Below are 25,842 nucleotides of genomic sequence, written 5' to 3'. Positions count from 1 at the left end.
TTACACCCAACACTCCCACTCACCCATTAATCAGAAGCTGCAGATCCACTCTTAATATGCCCTTGTCAGTAGAAGCCCAAGGAACAACCATTTACATCCATGTGTTATGAGCCCAGTGGCTTAAATCTGCCATACAAATACCACGATTTTACACTTTCAAATAGTGTGCAGTGTAAGCCAAAGTCCACTTTTGCGTGAAGGTGATACGCAAGAACTTCCGATTAGGTTGCGTTCAAATACCATGCATAAAAAATGTAAAAAATTGAGGATAAAGAGCAACATACTCCACGCAGGGTGACAGTTAGGGGTGATGAATGAGTCAAAAACATGCAGGAGACCGGTGTTTGTGCCCCTTGTAAAACCAAAAGTCAACGTTGACTTGGTTTAACTTAAAACATCCGTAAGTTAACGGATGTAAAATATTTAACTCGTATTACATTCAGTATATATCGCATCTTTTCCTAAACCTAACCAAGTAGTTTTGTTGCCTAGGATAAAGGTGCAACGTGTAAGATTTAGGTTGAAAAAATACAAAAATGGTCGGGACAGAAGAAAAAATAGAAAGAAATGAAAGTTTTGACGTTACGATGTCTATGTACTGTGTTGCAGAGATATCTACTGAAGTTAGCATGCTAACCAGCTAGCCCTGGCCTGTCTCGTTCAAAAGCTCCCCTGTTTGTGGTGAAAACATCAACACTCTCCCAGTGCTCCCAGCTCCAGTTCGGGACCGCAAGCTCCATGGCTAACTGAGCTAACTAGCTAACAGCAGCTACATATAGCAGCAATTAATGGTTACAAGACCAATGAGCTGCCTCTATTTGTTTTGAGTATAAATTTGACAGGTGGCTAATTCTTACACATTGCACCTTTTATTGGCACTTTGGGCATTTTCACAACAGGATGTCATTATTCCTAAACTTTGGGCTCAAGATCACATCTAGTTTGAAAATAGCTGTATCAGATTAGGAAAATTCATGTGTTTATCGTCGATGTTGTCAAGTAGATTTTCATCAAAATAGCAGCAAAACTCTGGAATGTCAGTCAGTCGGTCCACCAACCTGGTTCAGACTAAAATATCTCAGCAACTATTGGATGGATTGCCAAGAAATCTTGGTGCAGATGTCCATGGTGCACTTATCTTTACATCTATAAGCAGTTCTAGGCGGAAAGCCAGTCAACATAACTGAAACTTGAGTAGTATACATCATGGTCTGCATAAGGTTTTGGATATTTTTTTGGTGCCAAAACAAAGTTGTCCAGCTGTCAAGCAAGTAATATAATTGCTTCTGCTTGCAAGATGAAAAAAGGGGGAATTCAAGTGTTTTCAATTCAATTCAAACTTAATTGCAGACTCAGGCTCCATAAAAAATACATGACATAAATTACATGCAAAATCACAACCAAAAATCATGGTTCAAAAGAGGAAAACAAGACACAAAGAGACAGCTGTACCAGTGTTTCCACAGCTGGGATTGGTAGCCTGTAGTGCTAAACCTTACGTTTGATAAAACCAAGATGATTTCATTTTCAGAGACATTAAGATGGCAAATAAATTAATTTATACATGAGATTTCTTAAAACAGCTCGGAAAGTATTGACTCCTGCAGCAACAAACATCTCACTTGCACTATTCCATCTTGGTCTGCTAAGTAAAAATCTCGAGACATCTTTATGAGCTGCTTGAAGTCTCCGCAGGCTTGCTTTTCTGTAGCTTGACCCTAAGTGTGCAGTATAAAGTGGTGTACAATACGCTCTGAAAAAAGACATCCTCGCCCCATTTGCACACATACTACACTTGTGTGAAAGCACGTTTGCTTCATCTGTAATTTGTTCTGTAATAAAACGTCCAAGATATTTAATCTTTTTTCTGACCACAAGATTATTATCGGCCAATTTGAAGTCAAATTTCTTTTAGACATGTGTCCTCTTTGGTTCTACAAATTAAGACAACACTCTTACAGCCATTGTATTCAATAACAAGACCATAAACAGAACATATGGTAAGGAGCTGCTGGAGACCAGCGTGTTTGTCTCAGGGGGGTTTCCCTTCTCTCAAATCAGATGCTGGGCCTGTTATATTTACCCGACATTTTCCATTTTAGTGATCACCTCAACCTGCGCCAAGGTCGAAGCAATACTTTCACTGGACGCTGATCATTCAAAGTGAGTGACGGAGGTCAGGAGGGGTTGTAAATGCAGAAGAGTGAATGCATTGTCTGCATTTCGACTTTGTGCTTCGTCTAGGTGAAGTCATGATGTGAAGTGAATCTTTTGTGTTTGCTGTCACAATGAACTCAGACGGACCATCTCTGCTGGTTTTGGCTCATCGATGAGTGTGTTTGCGTGTGCGATTGATCCTGTGATTCGGTGTGTGAGAGGAAGTGTGGACTGCATGTGTTGACCTGGTTATCATGTTGTGCGGCGCCCGCGAGAAGAGGCAGGGTGATACAGGTTTTAGAATGTGAGTTGCCAATCGAGCTGTGAAAATGGGAATTGAGTAGGGAAATGGGAATAGCTCCCTGCTGGTTTGTAACCTTCGCAATGTTGTTCGGAGCATTCAGAGTATGCATTCATCATTCATTCAATCAAAATGTGTGTGTCGGGTTTGCGTCCCTGTGGTTACATTATGTGATAGGGAGCGTCTTTTCTCCACGTGTGTTTCTTTAATTGCGTATGTGGGGAACTGTGTATTTATGACAGCATGTCACACCCATCTCTGAGCCCCAAGCCCTGGAACTGAATTGAATTAACCTAAATAAAGTGTGTAGAGTACAGAACACTTGAAAGGGAACAGCTGAGGGCTCGAGCTGAGGACTGTCTGAGTCTAAGACAGGATGCATGAGCGCGACGATTGCTATGCAGCATTACTCTGTAGTAAGAAACGCAGATAAATGAAAGCTTGTGACAGTTTTTGAACATTGGACACAATGGTTAATGTGCTACGCCCCTCCCCCAAGGCTTAGAGTGAGAAAGAAATGGAGCCAGTTCTGGGATCCTTGGCCGGCCTAGATAGAACCGCAGCAGCAGCAGCACCCATTAATGCGATTACAGCTTTTAGCGGGAGATTTTCAAGGCCAGTTTTCTTTTGAGGCGTCATTAGTTTGTCCTCTCTTCTTGTTCTCCACCGGTATGTGAGCAAACAAACAGACGTATTCACACCCAGGAGCAACAGACGGCTAGATACTGTAGCTGCTTATATACGCAACCACGAGCAACACATGCAGTGCTGCACACACACACAACAATACATACAAGAATATATGAATACAAAAGCGTGAATACAGCCTGTATTTACTGTGGCATATCCCCACAAACACTCAAAAACACAGAAAAATAAGAAAGCAGGCATAATTAGTCTATATTTTAAAGATGATAAATTATTATTTAGTGTAGTTGGCACTTCTGGTGACTTTCTGCTATGCAGTTTGAAAATCTTTTGATTAGCAATCCATGATGTTCATTATAATTCTAAAGCCTCTCTCATTATTCTTTGTAATCAACCCATGATTCCACATAGGCTCCCCCTTCATTTAAAAACCCACAATTCCTGGCACACTTCGAGTCCTTTAAGTGGTGCATTGCCATCGTTTTGGGGCTCATCTCTAAGCAAACTCCCAATCCACTCGCCTAACATGTCTTTGACTTTGCGCGGCTATTTAACAAACCCAGAGGTGCTTCTTAGCTCCTCGCTGCAGCTGCCTCGTTTCATAAAGTCACCATTTATTAAACCTCACGGCTAGACCACAGCAGAAGCCTATTGAGATATTGAGGTCATCTTGCAGGGAGAGGGAGAAAGCGATTGTTGGAGATAGAGGGAGGACACAAGCTGAGGTACCTGGTGTCATGCTGTGATTTGGCAGAGTTTAGATGGACAGAGCCAGGTGTCTTAGTGGGGAGCAGTCTGCCTCAGTGGGCAATATCACTGGCAGCATATAAGGTCTTCGATTTTTCTTTGTTTGCAGTCCGAGCGAGTTCACAAAGATGACTTTGACTGTTTTTTTTTCTCACCTGTCTCAAACACATCTCACAGATGCAGTGTTTGTATTTCCTCTTCAACTAATGGCTCTCAGGATGTGTGTCTGTTCTTGTATGTGTTTGTGCTTTTATGAACGTGTGCCTCTGTTCTCCAAGTGTGTGTGTGTGTGTGTATTGGTAGGCAGGATGAGCATCCCTTCTGTTACCGTTGCTGTCCCTTCATTTCACGCTCCGGCAGCTCCGCGTGAATCCTCTTCCCTTGGCTCATTATCAGTGCTGTTCAATGAACGCGCACCCCACCAGAATGCAGGGTAAAACCAAATCATTATTCAAGTATGGGGGTCAGTGCAGACGTTGTGACTCTTTTGTTGAGTATATTTATTACTTTCCCGTCAGAAATAAGTAAGCAGGGATGCAGAGCACATCCCCGCCCCAGCTGATATGGTGAGGTAGTCGATCACGGAGCAACCCGACCTGAGATTGATGAACACCAGAGGGGCGTCTGGTACCATTGTTGGATGCTCATTGGTCTCCTCTGTCATTTCTCTTGGCAGGGTCCAGTGTGCACGCAGCAGAATTCGGACACCTGCCGGACAACATTACAGTGTTGGAAGGAGAAAGCGTCATTTTGAGGTAACTCTTGATCCTACACCTGCACCTACTAATTACATGAAAAACATGTTTGTTTTCCCCCCCACCTGCCATGCAGCTTTAATTGCCAATTCTCTGTCACATAACTTCAATTACGCGTCCCACATTGTGCCATATTTTCCATCTCTGTCTATCCTAAAGCTAATTGAATGATAATACCTGTCAGGTGTAGCTTAAGTCATCACGTCTGTCTGCAGTCACCTGGGGATGCACGATAGTATCGGTACCGGCTGAACAGGGCATTAAAATACCAGTATCGGGCTGAAATGAACACTTCTGGTAGGTGGAAGGTATGTGCATATATCGCTGTCAGCATCAGCAATCAGCCAAAAATGAGTTGGGAAATATCTGCATATTGAATATCGGCAGAAATCCAAATTATGCAGCCCTAAATTCACCCTTTTCTTTGGCTCAGATGTAACAATCACGATGCACAGGTTGGTCCAGTGGGTGTACTTTCCCTCTGCCTCCACCAGCACCTGCTTAACTGAGTGATAAAAGTAGAAATCATAGCTTTCCCCAACGAAGCAGAAAAACAGCCGACTTGCTTTTTTCCCTCCCTTGTGTGGATGTGACCTGGACATGCTGTGCAAAAAAAGAAAAAAAAAAAAAATCCAAGTCAACATAACTTTCATCAGCTTTAAGCCTGCACCTCTCCATATCGCTGAACAAATTCCTCTTTTAGTCCATTTTTCCCTTGAAAGAAGAGTGGAAACAAACATGTTTTCCTGAAGTCAAGAACAGTTCTGTCAATATTTGTTAACATCAACAAGTCTCTCTCAAAGTTGGAAATCAAAGGAGCGGGATGCTGATCTATAATGTCATCAAGACATGTAGCCTGAAGCGACTCTATTGATGCCTCTGTGACGTCAAATCTCCAGAATTCACCTGTGTATTTTCACAGCTAAAACTCTAAAACTGCACACACCTGGGAGGTAAAAAGATGCGCTGTCAGCTTCATCTTTTATTCTTTCACAGTAGTTTTACATTACAAACGTCTCTTTCTTGTTTCAGTGGCGTCTCCTCTCACGACTAACATAGATCATTAAATCCTGAGATAATCACATTTAATTTGTTTTAATATAATAATTATTCTATATTAACTTTCAGATCTTCTGTATCCTTGTTAGATTTACACTTTTATAGGTTGATACTGCACAAGGCTCAATCCATTTCCTTTGTGTACAGAAGTTAGGACCTCATCATGTGGTTGTGTTCAGATCTCAGTTTCCATTCCAAGAAAGAAAATGTAGCTTTGTGTTATTGCAGAACTGCACAAACATATGGATTTTTTACCTCGCCTGGAGTCTCAATTCATATTTAATTACATGCAAACATCTCTGCACATACACGTCCACACTCATTCCAGCTCGCTCAACCTGCCCCCTCAACACACACACATCAACGTATATGCACCTGCACACTATCCAGTGCAAATAAGGTCGGGATGTGTCGTTCTGTGGAGATTCTTGGTTGTACTTTGTCCACTCTGACTCTGACCAGACTGAAGCCGCAACGATTAATTCACTTCTTGTCAACTATTAAATGTTTCACCAACTATTTTGAGAATCGATCACTGAGTTTGAGAACATTCTTAACAAAAAAAAGTTTAAATTCTCTGATTCCTGCTTCTTAAATGTGAATATTTTATGGTTTCTTGCCTCCTCTATGACAATGAACTGAATATCTTTGCATTGTGGACAAATCAAGAGATTTGAGGATGTCATATTGGGCTTTGGGAAACACTAAACAACATTTTTTTTACAGAATAATCGGCAGACTAATCAACAATAAAAATAATTGTTAGTTGCAGCCCTAGACCCCTAAATTTAGAATCAGCTTGTTGCCTGATTTATTTCAGCCAGATCCTCAGACCCTCAGCTTAAACATTTTCCTTTCAGTGGTAAAAACTTTACCACTACTTGTGGCTGGATAATTCAACCAAAGGCTGATTATTCCCTCTGACTTTGTTTTATTTGAATACTTGTTAGAGGCCCAAAGAGGGAACAGGATCCAGTAACTTACAGCCCCAAAAATGATTGCATTAAAGGAATTGTTCACCAAAAATGAAAATTCAGTCATTATCTACTCACCACCATGCCAATGGAAAGTCAGGTGAAGTTTTGTTGTCCACAAAACACATTTGGAGCTTTACGGCAAAATGACATTGCAGCATTTTCCGAAATAACTGAAATAACTTAATTACAACTGAAAAAAACAAAAAAAAAACATTAAAAAATCTAAATCAATTTGCGATCTCTGGGCTTCCAGAGAATTTGATTACGCTAGGAGAGCTGTATGGAGCCATTTTATGGATTGTTTTGGTTGTTGTTGTTTTTTTACTTTTTAAAAGTCCCCATCTAGAAACATGTTTTCCTGCTTTGCTCTCCCTTTAACCATCTCACGAACCCGCGGGTTTGCGTTGCAACCACTTGGGGCATCCCACCCCCAGGCTGGAAACCACTGCTTCAAACTGTACTCGCAATCTGCTTTTTATTCTGTAAGTGATTTCACAGCACAGAACTGCCTTTATCACTTCATCAGTAGAGATATGATGGCGTATTTCATAATCAGATTTTTAAGTTTAGTCTGCACTCCACGGCCCACAGCTGACAAACAAAAGACTAAAGAGCTTTATAAATAAACTCCATTTTTATGTAAAATCACTTTTGCCCAAGTGGCACAAATACTTGTGTTATGCTTGAGACAAGGCTGTTGTGTTGTCTTTGATGCGGGCCATTAAGACGAGGCACATTTGATGCTATTATGGTGCTCATTTCCTCTGGGCTTGCAGTCCTGTAGCAACATCATCAGTGGAGAAGTGATTAATTTTAAAAATAGATTAATAGAGCGCTTGTAAACAGATAATGCATTTTTGTGGTGGGATTTCTCTCTATATTGTCTCTTTATTTAAGCCCACCAGCCACAAACCAAACCTAATCAAAATAAAAATAAAAACGGCTTCTTCTTTTCTTTACTTCCTAAGCTGTCAGGAGTGGTTTGGCCCCTCAGGTCATGTGTCAAGCTGAACATCAGCCTTGTGGCTTGTACCCGATTTGTTAAAGACTTCCAAGCTTACCTGCACTGGTTGTTATGCTTTGTGGTGTCACTGCTACTGACTTGGCAGGTGATCTAAGATATACCTCAACAGTGATATTTATCCAGGTCATATCAATTAAACATGAGGACGACTGAGGCATGTCCTTACAGCGAGTTGAAGCAGGGTAAGGACATCTAGTGGCCAAGACATGAACTGAATCACACCTTGGGGCCATGGTTTGAAGCATGTCACATCTTTTTGGAACAACACTTGTGATTAACTGCGCTTTAATCATCACACCATTATAGTGTTTTGCTTTCTGACACCGGCTCTAATTTCTACACATTTTCCCACGTCGTGCCATTTACTGTAAGAGTTTACAGCCAGTTTTAATGGCCAGTCAACATACCTTTGGACTTGAATTGTATAATCTTGGACTGCATTCATTTACTGACAGACAAAAACAAAGCAACCCGCTTCCCTTGCAAACTGTTGAGTTCTCTGTAGCTATAATTTGACCCATTTTCTCTCCTGCTGTGTAACAAGAATGACGTAATTGCTTGTACAGTGTTACAGACAGGTGACAAATAAAGAAACCCCTGAATCAGAGTGTAGAGTAGGGCTACAATTTAAGACTATTTTCATTATCAATTAATCTGCCAAATGCTTTCACGTTTAATTGTTTACTTATATGCTATATAATGTCAAAAAGTTGTGAAAAATGCTCATTACAATCCTAGAATCCAAAGGCTTTAAATTGCTTTAAAATGTATTTAACAAAATTTATTTTTATTTAACATAATATAGGCAAAACTAAAAGGGCAATCATTACAAAAGCCAACATGTTTCAACCATCAGGGCACCAAGCAAACAACACCATGTGGCCCCAGCGATATAGTGGCCACAGCCAATAGGAGGCATTCACATGACCAAGATAATGACATACCAGCTGTAAGAAATTCAAGTTCATGAAGCAGTGAGTTAACAACAGATAAATGTTTACATGATTACAATATACAAAATAGACACTCATATACATAATATACCCCAAATATATATATAATACCCCAAAAGGATGTTGATATTTATTTTTTTGGAGTGCCTGGATTGGCTTTAAATTGTTTCTTTTTTTCCAATCAACAGCCAAAACCCTAAAGACTCTTCATTTACTATCATGAATGACCAAGAAAAGCAGCAAATCCTCTCATTTTAGAAGCAGGAACAAACAAACGTTTGACATTTTTGCTTGAAAAATGACTGAAACGATTAATCAATTATCAAAATAGTTGGCAATTTCCTTTCGACTAATTGTTGCTGCTCAAACGCAGAGACAGAATATCACAAAAATGCCAAATTGTGGTTGCCTGTTGATCACTTCCTGTCTTCTCACAGGTGTCGGATCGACGAGGAGGTGACCCACAAGGCCTGGCTGAACCGCTCCAACATCCTGTTCACGGGGACGGACAAGTGGTCGCTGGACAAGCGCGTGACGCTGGCCAACAGCAACAACAGCGACTTCTCCATCCACATCGACAAGGTGCAAGTAACCGACGAGGGGCCCTACACCTGCACCTTCCAGGCCAATAACAAGCCCCGCATCGCCCATGTCTACCTCATCGTTCAAGGTAAGCAGCTCAGCTGAGAAAGAATACAAATCTGCTGTGTTTACTGTATCCAGTGCTGTCTCATTTCCTTAATATACCCAGAGTCTGCAGATTTGATTGCCACTGCGCCTGCAAAAGAAATATGTGTGCACCCGTGAAACTGTAAGCAGCCTCGGATAAAAACAGCCGCTTAATGGCTTAATTATGCATTTCGTCATTCATGGGAGTCTGGTGCTATCTATTAGGAGTGATTGAGGTTTGACATCAGAGGAAGCGTTTAAGATTTTCCATGGTGACGTTTCTTTTCTGTTAAATCGTGCTTAAATATATGCTTGAATATATGATAGACAACTTAGTGGTTAATGTTTATGTGGTGTTTGAGTATTTAAAGTCAGTATTTGTGGTTGCATCAAAAATGTCATTACTCGATGGTGTCTTGAAAGCTCATTTGGCTCATTTGCAAAGCAAGCTGAGTGCAGGTGACAGATAACCAGCAAGTCGGTCGCAGCAAAAAGGCGCAGTCCAAACCCATTTGATATTTCCGTGTGGCCAGTTAGAGTTACTTGTCTTAATAAAACAGAAAGTTGGGCAGATCAGATGGATGAGGATGTGTGTGGAGGAGATGGAGGCACACAGGGGGGCTGTCCAACTGGCTGACTAAATAACTGACAGTGCAGGACCACCACTGCGGCTCAGTCATCAAGTCAGCAGCTAAGTGAGTGAGAGTCTGACTGATCCTGAGTGACACAGTGTATTTGGCGCAGGACTGCCCAGAGGATGGATCTCAGACCTTTTCCTCCTGCATGTGTCAATTTTTATGCATATTTTGGACGGTGCGTAGCTCAGATTTAAGTTATTCATCACCGGCGAAGTGAAACTGAAAACTTTTAACAGGATATATTAGGTACATTCTGCTGGAACGAAAACTCGAGGCCTGGCTCACAGCTCACAGGTGGCAGAGACAATGCTAGTGGCTTACTAACAGAGTTTTCACATCGCATTGCAGCCAAACAAACACTCTTTGTCTGCAGGGTCCAAAGCTTGGCACAGATGACCATACATACCTAATTCCAAGTTGCCTGCAATTTCAGCCCTAGCTTGATATCACACAAAATAATTACACCCTCAAGTCAGTGCATCAAGCCGGCGCAGCTTCACCGCCACTCCAATCTGTGCTTTATCGCTGCAAGTATTCAACTCCAGCAAGATAGAGAAAAATAGGATCCTCGGAAGATGTCTCAGGAAAAAAAAAGAAAAAGCCATCTCAGGGCCAAGCTCATTAAAAACAATGATAATGGGCCATTTAAATTCAAGGGCCATCTTGTTATCAAACTAACTACATGCATAGCTCCAATACTTTGTGAGTTCGGGGCAAAAACGTTGTTCAAGGGTGGTCCTTCACTTCCAAAGTAGTGGGAGAAATTCAGATTACTGCTCCCACAGATGTCCTTTTTTTAAAGATCAAATTAGATTAGATGTCAAGAGATGGAGATTTTAATGCCCATTTGCAGCCATTTAGAATTCAACGCATTTTAAGTAGATGGTCAAGCATATTGTTGCACAGTCCAGTAAGCACTTGGGCACAGATCATTAATCAACTGATTGCCTGTCTGTCTTAGGTGCAGGGATTTGCATCATACTTTAAACACCTTAATAGGCTGTATGGTCGTACCTCATCAATAATTCATGAAATAAAAAAAGGAGATTTCGAGGTCATATTTTAATAGCGTGATCTTTTTTTTTCAGTGCCGGCCAGAATCGTCAACATCTCCAAAAACGTGTCGGTGAACGAGGGAGAGAATGTAAACCTGTACTGTCTCGCAGTGGGTCGGCCTGAGCCCACCGTCACCTGGAAAGACCAGAAATGTAAGCTACCCCTTCATGTTTGCTTGTCTTCAGATCCAGAGATCTCGTGTTCACAGCTTCACCTTTATCTCCCTGTCTTCACATTCATCCCCAACCCTGTTCAGTGTGTTTTTTTTTCCCTCCGTCCATCCTAAAGGCTTATCAGCATTCAGCTCATGTCCACGTCTTTATCCCCCATTCCTGTGTCATCATTCTTAAAACCCAGCTGTTTAGTCCGTCCCCATCTTAAATTCATGGTCCCGTATTTTCCCTGTGTCCCAATGTTTTGTCCCAAATAACCACACATTATACATAATTATCCCCACTGCGCCACCTGTAATCATCAGCATCTGTCTTCATCCACCCTGTCAACCGGCATCACGATGCCAACTGACGCCTAACAGCCACTTTTGGCATTAAATCAGCTATTTTTAGCTTCCATTGGTGCATTGAATCAGAACTGGTTCGTGGTGGTCGGGATACACAGCTTGATGGATGGAATCAAAAACATGATTTGATCAGCACAGCATTTATTCCCTATCTGTTCCCCTTTTTGTCAGCACTAATGTCCAAAGTCAGCCAAATAACCATTACATGGCCTCTGGGGATTGTATGGTTTTAAGTTCTATTAGAGCTGTAATGGTAGTGTTGTGTCATCTGTCTGGCACATAAAGAAAATTGCCATGCACTGTGCTATGACTCAATATTCCTAAGTGTGTTTTAATACAGTAATTGTTGGCATTTAAGCAGAGAATGCTTGTCTCTTTAACTTATGCTGTTTTCTAATACAATGGCAACACTGAATACAGGTGCAAGCTGTTTTGTTTTAAAAAGACAAGTTAGCATATTGTCTATATTGTGTGATATGGTGCTTTGAAAGATAATGGGGCTGCTTTTTGTTTGTTTTTTTCCATTGACAGGGATAAATTGCGTGCACACTGCAGGAGCTCTGCACTGTAGATTTTAAAAGGTGACTTTGATTTAAACGGATTACCTCCGAATTAACAAGTAAAGTAGACTATTGAATTTAAGCACTGCGAGCTAAAAAGTTTAAACAACTTAAGATTATTCATCTATTTTACTTGGTCACTTTCCTCTTTGCTTTTTTTTTTTTTAAGTAAAGTCACGTCAGCTTTTACAGTTTGTGAATTTGTTGGTGAAATATCAACTCTGGTGGTTGTGTGTGATGTGGGGGATGAGCGTGCCAAGAAGTTCCAAAATATCTTAGGTTGATCTTTTTCACAGAGATGTAACAGAGCAAGGATTGTCTTTTTTAAGGCTTCAAAGTGTTTTGAAAGTCAGATAATGGGTTCTTTGTGAAGCTGGCACTGAGTCAGTGTCAGTAAAGTCATGGTGAGAGCATTTCTATCACGCAAACGGTAACAGCTCAGTTGTAGCTTGACTACAGCAGCAGCAAAGGAAATCAAATGCATAGCAGAGACAGCGTTAATAAATAGGTCAGTGTGAACAACTACTCGACATGATGTAATTATACTGTGAGGCCAATAAATGCGCAACCTACTGTATATTGTACTGCTGTACTTACAGACAGCTTTAGGCTTGCTCAGAGGTCTGTTCCTCCTTGTCTCTCCTCTGTATGTCCCTGGGTTAGCCTGCTGTGCATGCAGTGTCCTTCTCTGCGCAGTTTGTGTTTGTGAGTCCACACAGTACAGTACCTCAGGCAGGGACAGGCAGGAGAGGAGCAAAGGAAAGCATGCATGGACGCACACCTGCAGCAAACACACACACACACAACCTTACATCACAAACTCTGTGCAGTTGTCCTCACTTGCAAGCCTACAGCATTTCTCCTCTGTCAGCAGTAATCCTCCCTCTCTAACCGCCCCCACCATCTCACACTGCCTCCCCCTCTCTCCCCTCATAACCCCTCAGCTTGCAGAGAGAGAGATAGGGGCCGCATTGCTATTCTGTGGGAGTCTCTGCAACCGAGCCATCACTTGCAGGAGACCAGGGGCGGCGGAGAAAGTGGGGGGGTAGGACAAGCCCAAAGAAACAGCAAGAAGCTGCCAGCCATCTGTCCCCATTACTCAGAAACTGCATAGAGAAACTGCAGGGAGGGGGGTTGAGGAGGAGAGTGTACGTGGAAAATGTGTGTGCGTCAGGAGGTGGTGGGATAGGAGGAGGTGCACCAGACAGAGATCTGTTAGAAGTCTGTGCAACTGGTCCACATAGTTACAAGAGTCCCCACTCACAACCAGATAGTGATGCTGCCGCCTCCTTCATCTTCACCACGGCAAAGATACAATCTGTCGCACCCATTCACCGTCACTGGCATCCATCAGTTGACCCACTCAGAGACATACAGGCATTGTGTCTCATTCAGTTAAATACACCAGCGCATCAAAGCCTTATCATTTGACATCCCATCCGTTAAAAACACACAGAGGCACACAGGCTAAGCATGAATGAATGAATGCTAGTGATGCTGGGAAGGAGGAGTGATGTGCTTTTCACTAAAAAAGTCATACGATGATAAGCACATACACATTCGGCAAGAGGTTTATGATTTTGAGATTGTTTAAATGCTTTGGGAGTTGTCACATTACTGGTATGTGTTGTGTGGATCCAGGAGCTGAAGTAAAAAAACAGAGCAGGTACTGAACTGTGTATGCAAACAAATCCAAGAAGGAAACAGGCAGGAAAAAACAAGAAATCATGAGCAGTAAGGACCAGAAGCTGGCAGGGATGATCTGGCAGAGGACGAGTGTTTGTGTGTGGCTATACTTAATGCTGTGTGGGGCTGATGAGGGACAGGTGTGACTCGATGAGAGAATGAACAGCAGGTGTGCAGGTTGGGTGTGGAAATCAGATGATTGGAAAAGGCAGGAAAGTGTGAAGGCATCCGGTCAACAGGTGGAGTAGCAGTGTTGCCAAAGACACTGACAATTTATTTTTCAACTGGAAAAATGTCCCACTCAGTAAGCAATTCTTAGATAAACAAATGTAGGGGCTCCTGTATTCATCAGAAACATTTATCTGCTTATGTTTAAGGTTAAGGCAAGCAATATTCCGTATTTTTGTTGTTATAAACACATCCTATTCCCTCTTTGGCTCTCAGCCCCAAACCCACGTGTTCATACAAAAGACATAAATCTTATCTAGGTCCTATGTTCCCTATAGGTAACACAATAGGAGGGTTAATGTTTGCTATCCGAATGTTTAATTGGGGAACATAGGGCCTAAGAACATGGGACCCTGGGAACATAGGATCTTAGGAACAGAGGACATTGGGAACATAGGGTCAGTGGAACATGGCACCCTGGAAACATAGGACACTATTCCCATATCCTATGTTCCCAAGGTCCTTCTTTGCTGAGACCCTATTTGTACTATGTCCCCAGAGTGCTACGTTCCTCTGACCCTATGTTCCCAATGACTTCTGCTCCTAAGATCCTATGTTCCAAGGGTCCTATGTCCCAATGTCTCTGTTCCCAGATCATATGTTTTTTTGCTGAGGCTCTATGTTCTCAGAGACATTGGGAACTTAGGGCTTTGGGAACTTAGGGCTTTGGGAACATAGGACCCTGGGAACATAGGACCCTGGAAACATAAGGCCCTGGGAACATAGGACCCTGGAAAAAGAGGTCATTTGGAAGATACGAACTGAGGAACATAGTGCCTTGGGAATATTGGACCTGGGAACATAGGGGCTTTGGAACATAGGGCACTGGGAACACAAGACCCTGGGAATATACAACTCTAGGAACAAAACATTAGATATATCAAATATCAGAAGGATCAATTCATTGTTTTTCTTTTTTCCCATAGGAATTTTTTGACAATAATAAAATGTAATATATCATTATATTTGATATATAAGTATCACCCTCAAAAGAAGTATTGGTCAGGCTCCACAAAATGTGAAATAAACTCCTTGGATAAAAGGACTAATTTAAGGCATGTGTGAGGATCACCAGGGCACATTGGCCTCCCTGTTAACATTCTGCTGTTCATTTAGCTGAATTGACACACATTTCAGACCTTTACTCTTTCAAATGACAGGTTTTACAGTCTGTCAGCCTGTCCATTCTTCTGTTTTAACCCAGCATCAGACCTCTCTGCCTTGATGGTAGTTTTTGTAATGGAAATGGATAAAAGGAGCTGAGAAATCAAGTGCCCTGATGATCTGGTCAGGCTCAAAGTGCTGCCAGGGAAATAGAGCATGGTTTCACTGTAGGGCAGACTGGAACCCCTGATCCCTTTTCCCCCTTTTTATTCATACACCCCCGTCTCCTCTCAGGTGCAATCCAACTATCTCTGGTGGTCAGGAGTCAGGCTCCTTCAAAAGCCATAAGTGGTTGATGGAGCTGTATTTTACAGGCCATTGTAGGAGTGCCAGGGGCCGGCTCCAGTCAGATATGATCTTCCACCAAAGTAGAGAGAGGTGTGCGATGCTGGTCCAGAGATCTCTAGGGATGGCGAGTGAGGGAAAAAAGAGAGAGTGAGAGGGCTGCTTTGCACTGTCATATTACATCACACACAGGTGCTGGGGATGAAAAGTCCATGAAAGAACCGACACACATCAAATACCCCTCTTGACATCTCTGCGTTTCCCTCTTTATGTTGCTGTTTCTCTCTGTTTCCTCTATCTTTATATCTGTGTATCTCTTTCACTCTCCTGCTCGGTATCTCTTACAAATTACCGCTCTGTGTCTGTAATGCGCTCTCTAGCATTCACTTGCTCTCGTTTTTTATTTTCTTTGTCCTTTTTATTTCTTGGAAGTCATCTGTAACAGCCTTGTGTGTAATTTCTGCAGTGCTAGTTGTCTGATTCTATCTTTCACTCCCCTTTTTCCCCCTCTACGCCTTCACAGCTTCCCCCCCTCTGGCAAAGTTGGGTGCTCTGCCTGCTTGACAGAGATGTCACAAGAGAGCTGTATTTATTAGACTAATGGAATGAGTGAATAACATCGCACCCACCCCACCCCGTCACCCGGGCGCCCGCCCGCACTCGCTCGGGTGGCACAGGCAGCCATCACCGCGCTTGTCGCTCGCTGCTCAGCCTCTGCCGCAGCAGCTGCAAATAATCGTCTCCAGCTCAGTAGCCGCACTAATAATCCTCCAGTATAATCTTCAATTAGAACCGCCGCGCTAATCTCTGACAGGAATAATCATGGCGTTTAGTGTCTTTTTGTGTGTGTGTGTTTGCGTCGGTGTTGCTCACAAATGTGCTCAGGAGCCGTCTGTGTGTTTGTGAGGGGAAGTAAAGGTCCACTGATTGACAGTGGTTGTGTGGATGTTTGGGGGGGCTTTGAAAGGGAAAAGTGAGCTGCAATTTAAGAGCTGGATTTCCTTGTTAGTGGTGAGATTATATATTATGTCGTGTTCCACTGTCTGACTTCTTTAATGGGGTAAAGGGGAGAAAAAAAAGGCCTAATGGTTTTGGAGGCTGTGAGACAGCTGGCTGCTAAGACTTACAGGGAGGAGGGGATGCACTCTCATTCTTCTTCTTCTCTCTCTCTCTCTCTCTCTCTGTCGATCCAATAATACCCCCAACATCTATTCCCTCACATGAAGGAGCAATAACTTGTAGCCCGTCCCTACGACTCCGCTCTGAAGAGATTCTGTGGCTGTTTGTCGCCTGCGGAAAAAAGCAAAAAGTGTGAGACTGACTAATTTGGTTTTGGGGGCACCTGGGAGTTTGTCAACATCAAATAACAGCCAAATATTCTTCTCACTACGAAATGTAGTGAGCAAGCCGTCACCCCCTGGTGTATCTACTGCTTGAAAGGAAAGCTTACAATTTCCCCCGACGCTATAAAAGTAATGGTGTCACTGCTGTCAAATCATGTTTACTTATTTGCATCTATACGAACATTCACCTACTTACCCGTTATTTTACTGAAGGAACCAGTTCGGGCTGTGAGACGAATATGAACCCAACATAAACTGGTCACAGACAAGTTTGTGTTGATTGCATAAGCAACAGTGCTTGAACTGGTTCCCTGCCCTGGGAACGTAGGACTCTGGGAACATAGGACCTTTGGAACATAGGACCTTGGGAATGTATTGCCTTGGGAACATAGTGCCCTGGGAACATAGTGCCTTGGGAACAAAGGACCTGTGGAACATAGGACCCTGGGAACGTAGGACCTTGGGGACATATGATATTGGGAACATAGGACTCTGTGGTGAAGAAAATAACATGGTGCTCAGTCTTTTTTACTGTTCCCAGAGTTTGTTTAACATGTTGAATGTTGCGGTGTGTGTTTGTTAGCTTGTTAGCAGTTGTCAGCTGGTCTTGTATGTTACTGCTGACCGCTGCTCCGCTCTGTTAACATTATGTCATAACGCCTCTTAATGGCATAAAAAGTATTCACAAACATGTGGCCTGCTTAATGTTCGTCTTGCAAAGGTAATTGTCCAGTTGAGTGTCGGTCCACCTACAGCTGAATCTCAAGTAGCCATCCTTAATCAGTAGCCTGAGTGTCCTCGCATTTGATATATAGTGAACCATGACATCTGCCTCATGTCAATAGATGGGCTGGTGAGTGAGGGGGAGTTCCTCGACATCACAGAGATTAAGAGGCAGCAGGCCGAGGACTATGAATGCATCACCAACAATGGAGTGGCTCCGCCTGATCAGCGCAAGGTCAAGGTCACGGTCAACTGTAAGTATTCCTCTCTGCACCCAACACCAGCTCCAGGGTGATAATTCAACTCACACCATACCTCCCGTGTTACAGCACAGCGATGCATTAATGATACTGTAGATGCATTATTATGTATGAATTCATGCATCTTAATTTTGTTTTCTCCGGGAGGGAGGGGGGGTTTCAACCTTGTCTGCAACTCTGGGCTGACCTGACTCGACTTCTCCGCAGAGAGAGATGTGTACTAATTGCTGAATTTTCTCCTTCTCTTTGTCCGTTCTTTCCTCCCTTGTTTCCTCTGACAGACCCTCCCATGATCACAGACATGAAGAACATGCCGGCCCATTTGGGTAAGACAGCCATCTTGCGCTGTGAAGCCATGGCGGTCCCACCAGCTTCCTTTGAGTGGTACAGGGATGACCACAGGTGAGACCAACAAAGAGTTCAGCACTGTTTTTTGCTTTCTGGACAATGTCTACCAGCTAAATCTAAACCACATGCTTTTCTCCTTCATAAAGCAGATGTTTTTTACACATAAAGATGCCAAAAAAGGCCAAAACATTGGCCTTTTGCGTTAATGTTGATGTGGAAAACTGAGCTTTTGAAGCAATCATGTAAATCTGCTTAGACACAGTTGGAGGCTGTAGTGTTTAACTGTAGAATGCAATTCTTCCTCTAACCCACTCATTTTAAATGTCAGTCGAGCCGATCACATAGGTGCTGGCATTAACCGGTAATTTTGATATGTGACATTTATTGTTTAGCGTCTCAGTGCAGCAGCACGGAAATAACAGTGTGCCCGGTTAACATGTAGCATTTGAAAGCATCAGTCATACCACTGTTTTTTTACCAGTTGTCAGACAACAAAAACAAATTACGTTAATGAGAACAGTTAAATTGTAAGTTCAGTGATATTAAAACACAGCATACAGCAGGTGATAATCACAGCGAAATGAAGGGAACAGAGATTTAACCAGCTGAGGCTCAGCAGATTAAGCATCCGTCTTCTTAGATAATTTGTTGCTTGCCAACCAAAAGAGGACGAGGAGGAGATTATTGTTTTGGCATTTCAGTGTGAACAGATATCTTTAGAAAAAATGATCCCAAAAAGCAAAGTCATTTTTTGCACATAAACAGCATTTTTAGATTCAGCCGGCATACAGCAGACGTAGTCTTGGCCGCCGTCCATTCGCCTAACCTCTGACACGAGTATTGGTTTAAGATAATCATGTATGTTTTTGCCATCTCCGGAGAAATATTGGCTTGTTGGAAGTCTATTTGCTCTCTATTACCTACACATAATCTGTCCTTCCAAGTTTGAAAAAGGTCCCAGAGAGCATAGCGGAGTGAGGGTGATTTGGCATCAGGCAAAGCAAGACGCACAAGTACTTAGACAAGCTTTTGCCAGCCAGAGATAGCTGTTAATAGAGTATAATGGGCCCCAGCAGGAGGTCTCTCTTATTTATGGACTGTTAGATTTCACTATTAGTACAAGGTGAGACAGAGCTGATGTGTGGAGGGGGGGACTGTGTTGCGTGGTTGTCTCTGGAGGGAAGGAGAAAAAAACGCCTCTTATGCGAGCTGAGTCACCAGGTGTGATGTTATCTCTCTTTTTTTTTGTCACACTCTTCTTCTCTTTCCCTTCCCGCTTCCTTCCTCCGCTTTTACACCACCGCCGCTACCACCCAGGCCGGTGGAGAGTGACAACACCCTGAGGATCAAAAATGAGAAGACGCGCTCGCTGTTGCTCTTCACTAATGTGACAGAGAAACACTTTGGAAACTACACCTGCTTTGCCTCGAACCGTCTGGGGGCTTCCAACGCTAGCATGCTGCTGTTTCGTAAGTTAATACAGAAGTACATGCAGGTGCATGCACACAATGCACAGTTTACACTTGTACGCAAACGCGAGCTTTCACAAAGTACGCTCACTTTTATCCCACGTGGCTATCAATCAACGTGCGGGAGTTTGAACAGATGTGACACACCAACACAAAACGATGCATATGCACTGACACACTGTTTTTCCCTATTCCCCCTATCTCATTTCTGCTCTGCACACAGCACAGCATTTTCTCAGCCCTCTCCTCCCTCCTTCTCCCCATTTTCGTTATTCTCCGCCCCATTAAAGCTTTGCTTGCCTATATTACCGTTTCTCTCTCTCTCTCATTCGTCCGCGCTCTCACCCTCCATCTCTCGTCCATACACATTGCTGCATGCACACACACAGTCCGTTGCTCTGCTCTGTCCCGTTACGCAAGAAGTTGTCATTTCACTCCAAGCCCAATTCACATTAACTGTCCCCAATGAGCGATTTCCTACCCTTCCATTTCCCGTCACCCCCCCCTCCTCCCCCTTTAGTGCATTCGGCATTACCATCTTAAGTGAGTCCTTCATCTATCCCCTTTCTTCTTTCATTCCTTTACCCATTATCTCGGCCAGTCTCCCTTCAATGACTCACTCCCCCGTCAGACCCATACATCTTCCTGCTCTCTTTTTTCCACCACCGCTGCCTCCTCTGTCAGCCTATCTCTCCATCATCTGTCCTTCTGCCTCCTCTTTCCTTCCTAATCTCCTCCTGCCATCATTAGAACACAACAAACCCCCATTCTGTTCCGGACCAGGCACGAAAAATCGGCTCATAATCGGATACTTTTGTGGCATTTCTATTCAAACGCTGTCCCTCACTGTCGTTGCCTCCCCTGACTTTGTTTCCCTGCTTTTGTACCTCTTTTGTTCACCATTTTCAAAGGTGCCACATGTAGCATTTTAACATCAACAACCCACTATCACATCAAAATTGGCTTATTATTGTAATTACCCTCTACCAACGAGGCCATTACTGAGACCATTGGCAGCCTGTACTACACTGTCACATTATGAGCCACCAGGTTAGATTTTGGAAATCTACTAGACTGCATAATGGCACCAAACAGCAAGAGAGAGGGTTTATTAAGGTTTTCTTGCACTTGTCCTTTCAATCAAAGTGTAATTTTGTGTCCCAAATACAATATTCTTGATTGTACATTGAATGATATTGAGTTTTGTTTTGCTTTCTGGAGAACAATTCTCAAGTTATCGCTACAGCATTTAATGGCTTTTGTAACCTGAGATTAGCCGAGTAAACATACTGAATCATATTGTTCAGAAGACTTCTCACAGTGGACGTTTAGACTTGTCAAACACGGGTGTAACTTCTACTGAAGCATTAATATACATTCAATTCCATTTAGGTGTTCCAGTTCCAAGGTCTAGTGGCTCTGAACTCTGGCACATGTGACTGGAATGGAGCCATCATAGATGTTATTAGTTTGTCCTGTGTTTGGCAAGTTAAAATGTCCACCTTTACGGTACACAACATGTTAAAGGGAAACTTTCTTTGGTATCCTCATAATGCGGGCGGTACATGCAAATGAACAATGGTAAACTTCCCTCACTGTTGCCTGCAAGCAGAAATCCCCTCTCACTGGCCAATAACTGTCTGCCAAGTGATGCATTTCACGCAATCCAGCAGACTTTTGCTTTTGCTGTTGTTTGAACTACAGATTGTGCTTCTGCAGTTTTGTATGCCTGCTCCCCCATGGACACAAAGATTAAAAAAGTTGAATCAAGAGAGGGCCGTCTGGTAACTCTAGTTACAAAATAGACTCATAATTACTAATTACTTAATCATTAGTTAATCTTTTTGTGTACCTTCATGTAAAGGGAAACATAATACTGGATAGTTAGCAAGTAGACTCATTAATTACTAATTAGTTAATCATTACTTACTCTTTAAATTAAATACTAATTAAGTAATCAGCAATCATTGAGTCTACCTGGTTAATTCTCAGTAGTATGTTTCACTTTACTTGAAGATGCAAAAATATGATTTAGTAATTAGTAATTAATTAGTCGTTACTAGTTTGTACTTCATTCATTAATATAGTATCTCCCAGTCCTTATTGTAAAGTGTTACAAGCCGTCTCACCAAACTCACATCAAACTGTAAAACGAAGCAGTGCTGATCAAATATAAAGCAAGATTCTGTTACTGCATTGCCTGTTTCTCACCTTAGATGTTCTCAAAAACATATTTTACTGTTCAGCTGTAGTAAAATAAGTAACCATATTATTTCCTATTTCAAAGTGGATGAGCCAAAACCGAGCATTGCCCTGATCTCAGCACGTAACGCCGCGGCGCAGTTCTTTCTAGTTGCTTTTGAGCAAAATGGAATACTACAGCCATTTTCTCCCTCTTTTCTCTCGTCAGGTAGTACCAATTTCAAGAATATTGAAGTCTTTCTACTGAATAGACAGCTTAGTATTATGAAAAGACTTGACTTTTACCTATGTTACAACCTTCTATATTTATCTATTATGAGTACACTGCTTGAAAAGGGTCCTGACTCATATAAAAAGATACGAGGCTTCAGATGCTGCGATGAGTGTAAGGCTGTTGGAATAAAGGAAAATGTAGTTCTACAGTAATTATGCCAAGGTTTCAGAATTCATTTGGTGAATTGTAATGTCTTTAAAAATGTATACAAGCCTTCACATACAGAGACACCCTTACTTCTAGCCTCCCGTTTGTATTTAACTGTGCATATTTTCCCTTCCCCCTCTTCCTCCTCTCTTATTGTGGTCACTCTGTCTTCCAGGGCCGGGGGCTATACAGGGGCGAGGGACCGCTTTACACGCAGGAATGAGCGTCGGCGTGTGTGTCTGGGTTTCCCTCTCTGCGTTTCTTCTGCTGAAGGTGTAGACATCCACCTGGAGTCGTCCCTAAACGTCCCCGGAAAAGCCCCGCCCTCCCTCCCCCTCCTCCCCTCTACGGAAAGGAAGAAGGAAATGAAATTCTTTAATTACGAACCCATCACTGTGAACAAAAATAATATGCATTAATCCAGGAGCCATTGAATCATTGCATAAAACACACAACCGCATTGCTCCCCTTCCACAACCTCAGCACCCTCAATTCAATTTCGAGGTCAAATCATTGTCATTATCTCTTCCTCTCTCTCACACACTCACACACACACACACAGTCTCTCTCTCTCTATTTGTCTCCCAGAATGCCTTGCAGATTTGTCTGACTTGGTACTCCCCCCCCTCTCCCCCTCTCCTTGTTCCCCCCTCATCATTACCACTTGGCTGATGTTGATAGAGAGTGTATATTAATGATTATTGTGTCGGTGATCAATGAGAAAATAGATAATCTAACAACTGGACGATCATTTATGTAATATACTACATAGACTAATGACTCACCTACGATGTTTGCCTTATGGAAATGATAAAGTCACAATATAATGGTGGATATTTATGGAAATTATAGTTATAATGTGGTACTGGCGGTCATGTGACCTTTTTGAAAATTGTCTGATTGGTGGCCATGTGAAGCGTCGCCCGTTGATCACACACCTACACACACACACGTATGGATTTTTAATTTTAACTGTGTAGCAGTGAAGCTGCTATGAATGATGTCAAAATGTATTTAAAAAAAGGGTGGGTGGTGATGGCGTCAGTCTTAACTACCCCTTTATGTAATTTGGGGGGTTTATACTGAGCTTTCGCATGTGGACACCCTCACTACCCAAACCTTTTCAGCCCCCCGCCCCCTCCACCGCCCCTCTGTTCAGTGTGCTCTGTCTAGTCCCCCCCTCGCATCGCTATAGTGTTCTCTGCTCCGTGTCACCCCCTCCCCTCTACTCCCTCCGTCTTCCTCCCCAGTGTAAATATATGCAGTACAGAGGCCACGCTGGCAACCTCCGGTTGCCCGGCGCAGAACGACATCCCCCACCAGCCTCGACTACGCTCCAGTTTTCTGAAGCAGCAAGAGACTGTCCGGTGACAACAAAATCTTCTGTTTCAAAAGCTGCAGCTCCATCCTCTTTGTCGCTTGTTGATAGCATGTACCGGTTAGAAATGTTCCTGTCGTGAGTCCATACTCCCCTACACTCCCTCCCTCCCCCTCCCCTCCCTGCACTGTGTCTGTTTTACTCTGCAAGGTTACCTGCTTTTACTTTTTTGGTGTTAATAATAGTACAGATGATGATGATGTTAATAAGTATTTGAATAACTATGAATAGTAATTCCATGTGAGAAAAAAAAATGAACAAAATCTGATGGTAATGAGCCGTGCGTGGGGAAAATAATTTTTGTACTTTACTCTGAGAAGTCACACACATTGAACAATGAAAAAAAACAAACAAAAAAAAAAAAGATGTAAAGTTTTTCGAAGTGATGTGCTCTATTTTGCCATGACAAGCTTTTTAAAAATGCATTTGAAACAGTCTGAGGGATTATTTCATCCGAGTCCAGAGGCAGTGAATGATGATGTAATTTATAATTTGTAACAGTTTATGTATTGGACTCTTTTTTCTCATGCTGTTAACTGCATCACACACACACATTTACAGCATATTTGTCCACTTATCATAGTGTGTGTCTCCCTCCGACCAGCTAGATAAATGATTTGGATCCATGTCGGTCTCTGGTCGTGGCCGTGAGTCGGTTCTTGTTCGGCCAGACCGCAGGGAGATAAAGATGTAATTAGCCATTACCTGTGGCTGGCTAAGTGAAGGAGCCTGGGCTCCACCTGTCCCTCCTGCCAGCTGGTGATGGCCCCCATAAATCAAGCTCAATCCTGCCACTGACAGGAATCCTCTTCAAGGACAACCTCGCCTTGGTGCGCCAGTGCTGCCTCCAATGTGTACCTGTGACATGCAGGCATGGGCACTACAAAACCCCCATGGCACAATTATCCATCCAGTTCCCCTGCACAGCACAAACAGTGGGAGGTAAGCCCATGTTTCAATACGGTGGCACTCGTTTCTCCGCTGAAACACTGTTCCACTCACATGCAGCGACTATATGCAAATTTGCCATAACGAGCCTGCACGGAGAGATGAGTTTACCCCGGCTGAACCCTGACTACTGCGACCTTAAAGGGGAATAACTCCGTATTGAATCAATTGTCTGAATGTGTTTTGTTTGATTTTGTTCAAACCAGCAATAACCCCTAACTCTACTGTGCAAGAGGTATCAGATATGGTTAAAGCTGTGGTGTAATATCTGAAAATTTACCATTAACAAGGTATATCAAATAAGTCTGTTGTTGTACTTTTACTGTGTACAGTACTATGAAATGATTGTGAAGCTCTGTTTAAATGGCCCTTACTCTAAAACACTACATGTTGTACTGAAAAAGTCTTGCCATCCGCGATGTAGTTGGGTTTTTCTTGTGTGACAGAACACACACTGTTTGTGCATGCATCTTGTTGCTCCAGAAATAATGACGGATTCCATTTCAAGCACAAGAGCAGGTCGTTTGGTCAGTGCTTCTTTTCTCTTTCTCCCATCACATTTTCATCCTCTCAGCATCTGTCTTTCATGCTGTATTTCTTTTTTTTTCCTTTTTTTTCCCTGTTTTCAGTTTCCCACTCACATCCTGTACACCGTTCAATGTGAGCGTCCCACTGGATTTGTCAGTGGAATATAACATCTGTATGTACATAATCTGTCCTTGATGAAGAAAAAGAACAAAAAAAAAAACAGAAGAAAACATCCAAAAAAAACAAAACAAAACACGGACAAAAAAATAACACACTGTCATGTTTCTCAATGTGGGTTTGAAAAAAGCACGTCAATGTTCGTGTAAGGGTGGATTTTGAAAAAGAAAAAAAAAAAAACAAGCAAACATTGTATGTTGTGTTCAGATTACTGGGGAAAGGGGTCCGGATGGAGGCGCAATATGACTTGATTGACATGGAGTGGTGATGAAAATAATGTGGGCATTTGTACAGACAAACAAACAGCAAAAGAACATGTTTTTATGAGTCATGACGTATGTAAATGTGTCACACTTCTGGCGCGAGAGAGGAGGACTGGAGAGGGTGTGGGCAAGGAGGCAGCAGATCCCCCCCTGTGGGTGCACAGTTGGAGGGTAGCTGAGGATGCTGTTGAGAGAGCACCCGGTCCTGTGGGAGGATACCCTGACAATGCAAATCCAAAAGCTGAGAGCCAGAGGGAGATGGGATGACACTAACCAGACAGTGAACTCTCCATTCAGGGGATAGAAGACAGACAGGCGCTCATATTGCATTTCCAAACTTTTGCCGCTCCCGGGG

At 42.7% G+C, this 25,842-nt stretch overlaps 1 protein-coding gene across 1 annotated transcript in view; it reads left to right on the top strand.

Annotated features, from left to right (window-relative positions):
• Positions 1-22,472, top strand: part of iglon5 (IgLON family member 5) — a 108,037-nt gene extending 85,565 nt beyond the window's left edge. The window contains exons 2-8 of the mRNA XM_073485764.1: positions 4,530-4,608; positions 9,059-9,291; positions 11,017-11,136; positions 17,616-17,747; positions 18,035-18,155; positions 19,419-19,570; positions 22,369-22,472. Of these exons, the coding sequence (XP_073341865.1) occupies positions 4,530-4,608; positions 9,059-9,291; positions 11,017-11,136; positions 17,616-17,747; positions 18,035-18,155; positions 19,419-19,570; positions 22,369-22,472 (941 nt within the window). The remainder of the gene's footprint in view (positions 1-4,529; positions 4,609-9,058; positions 9,292-11,016; positions 11,137-17,615; positions 17,748-18,034; positions 18,156-19,418; positions 19,571-22,368) is intronic.
• The last annotated feature ends 3,370 nt before the right edge of the window (positions 22,473-25,842 follow it).

The sequence above is a fragment of the Pagrus major genome, chromosome 17 (assembly GCF_040436345.1).
Source record: "Pagrus major chromosome 17, Pma_NU_1.0".
Lineage (NCBI taxonomy): Eukaryota > Metazoa > Chordata > Actinopteri > Spariformes > Sparidae > Pagrus > Pagrus major.
Note: the sequence above shows the minus strand (reverse complement) of the source record. Positions and strands in the feature narration are given on the sequence as shown.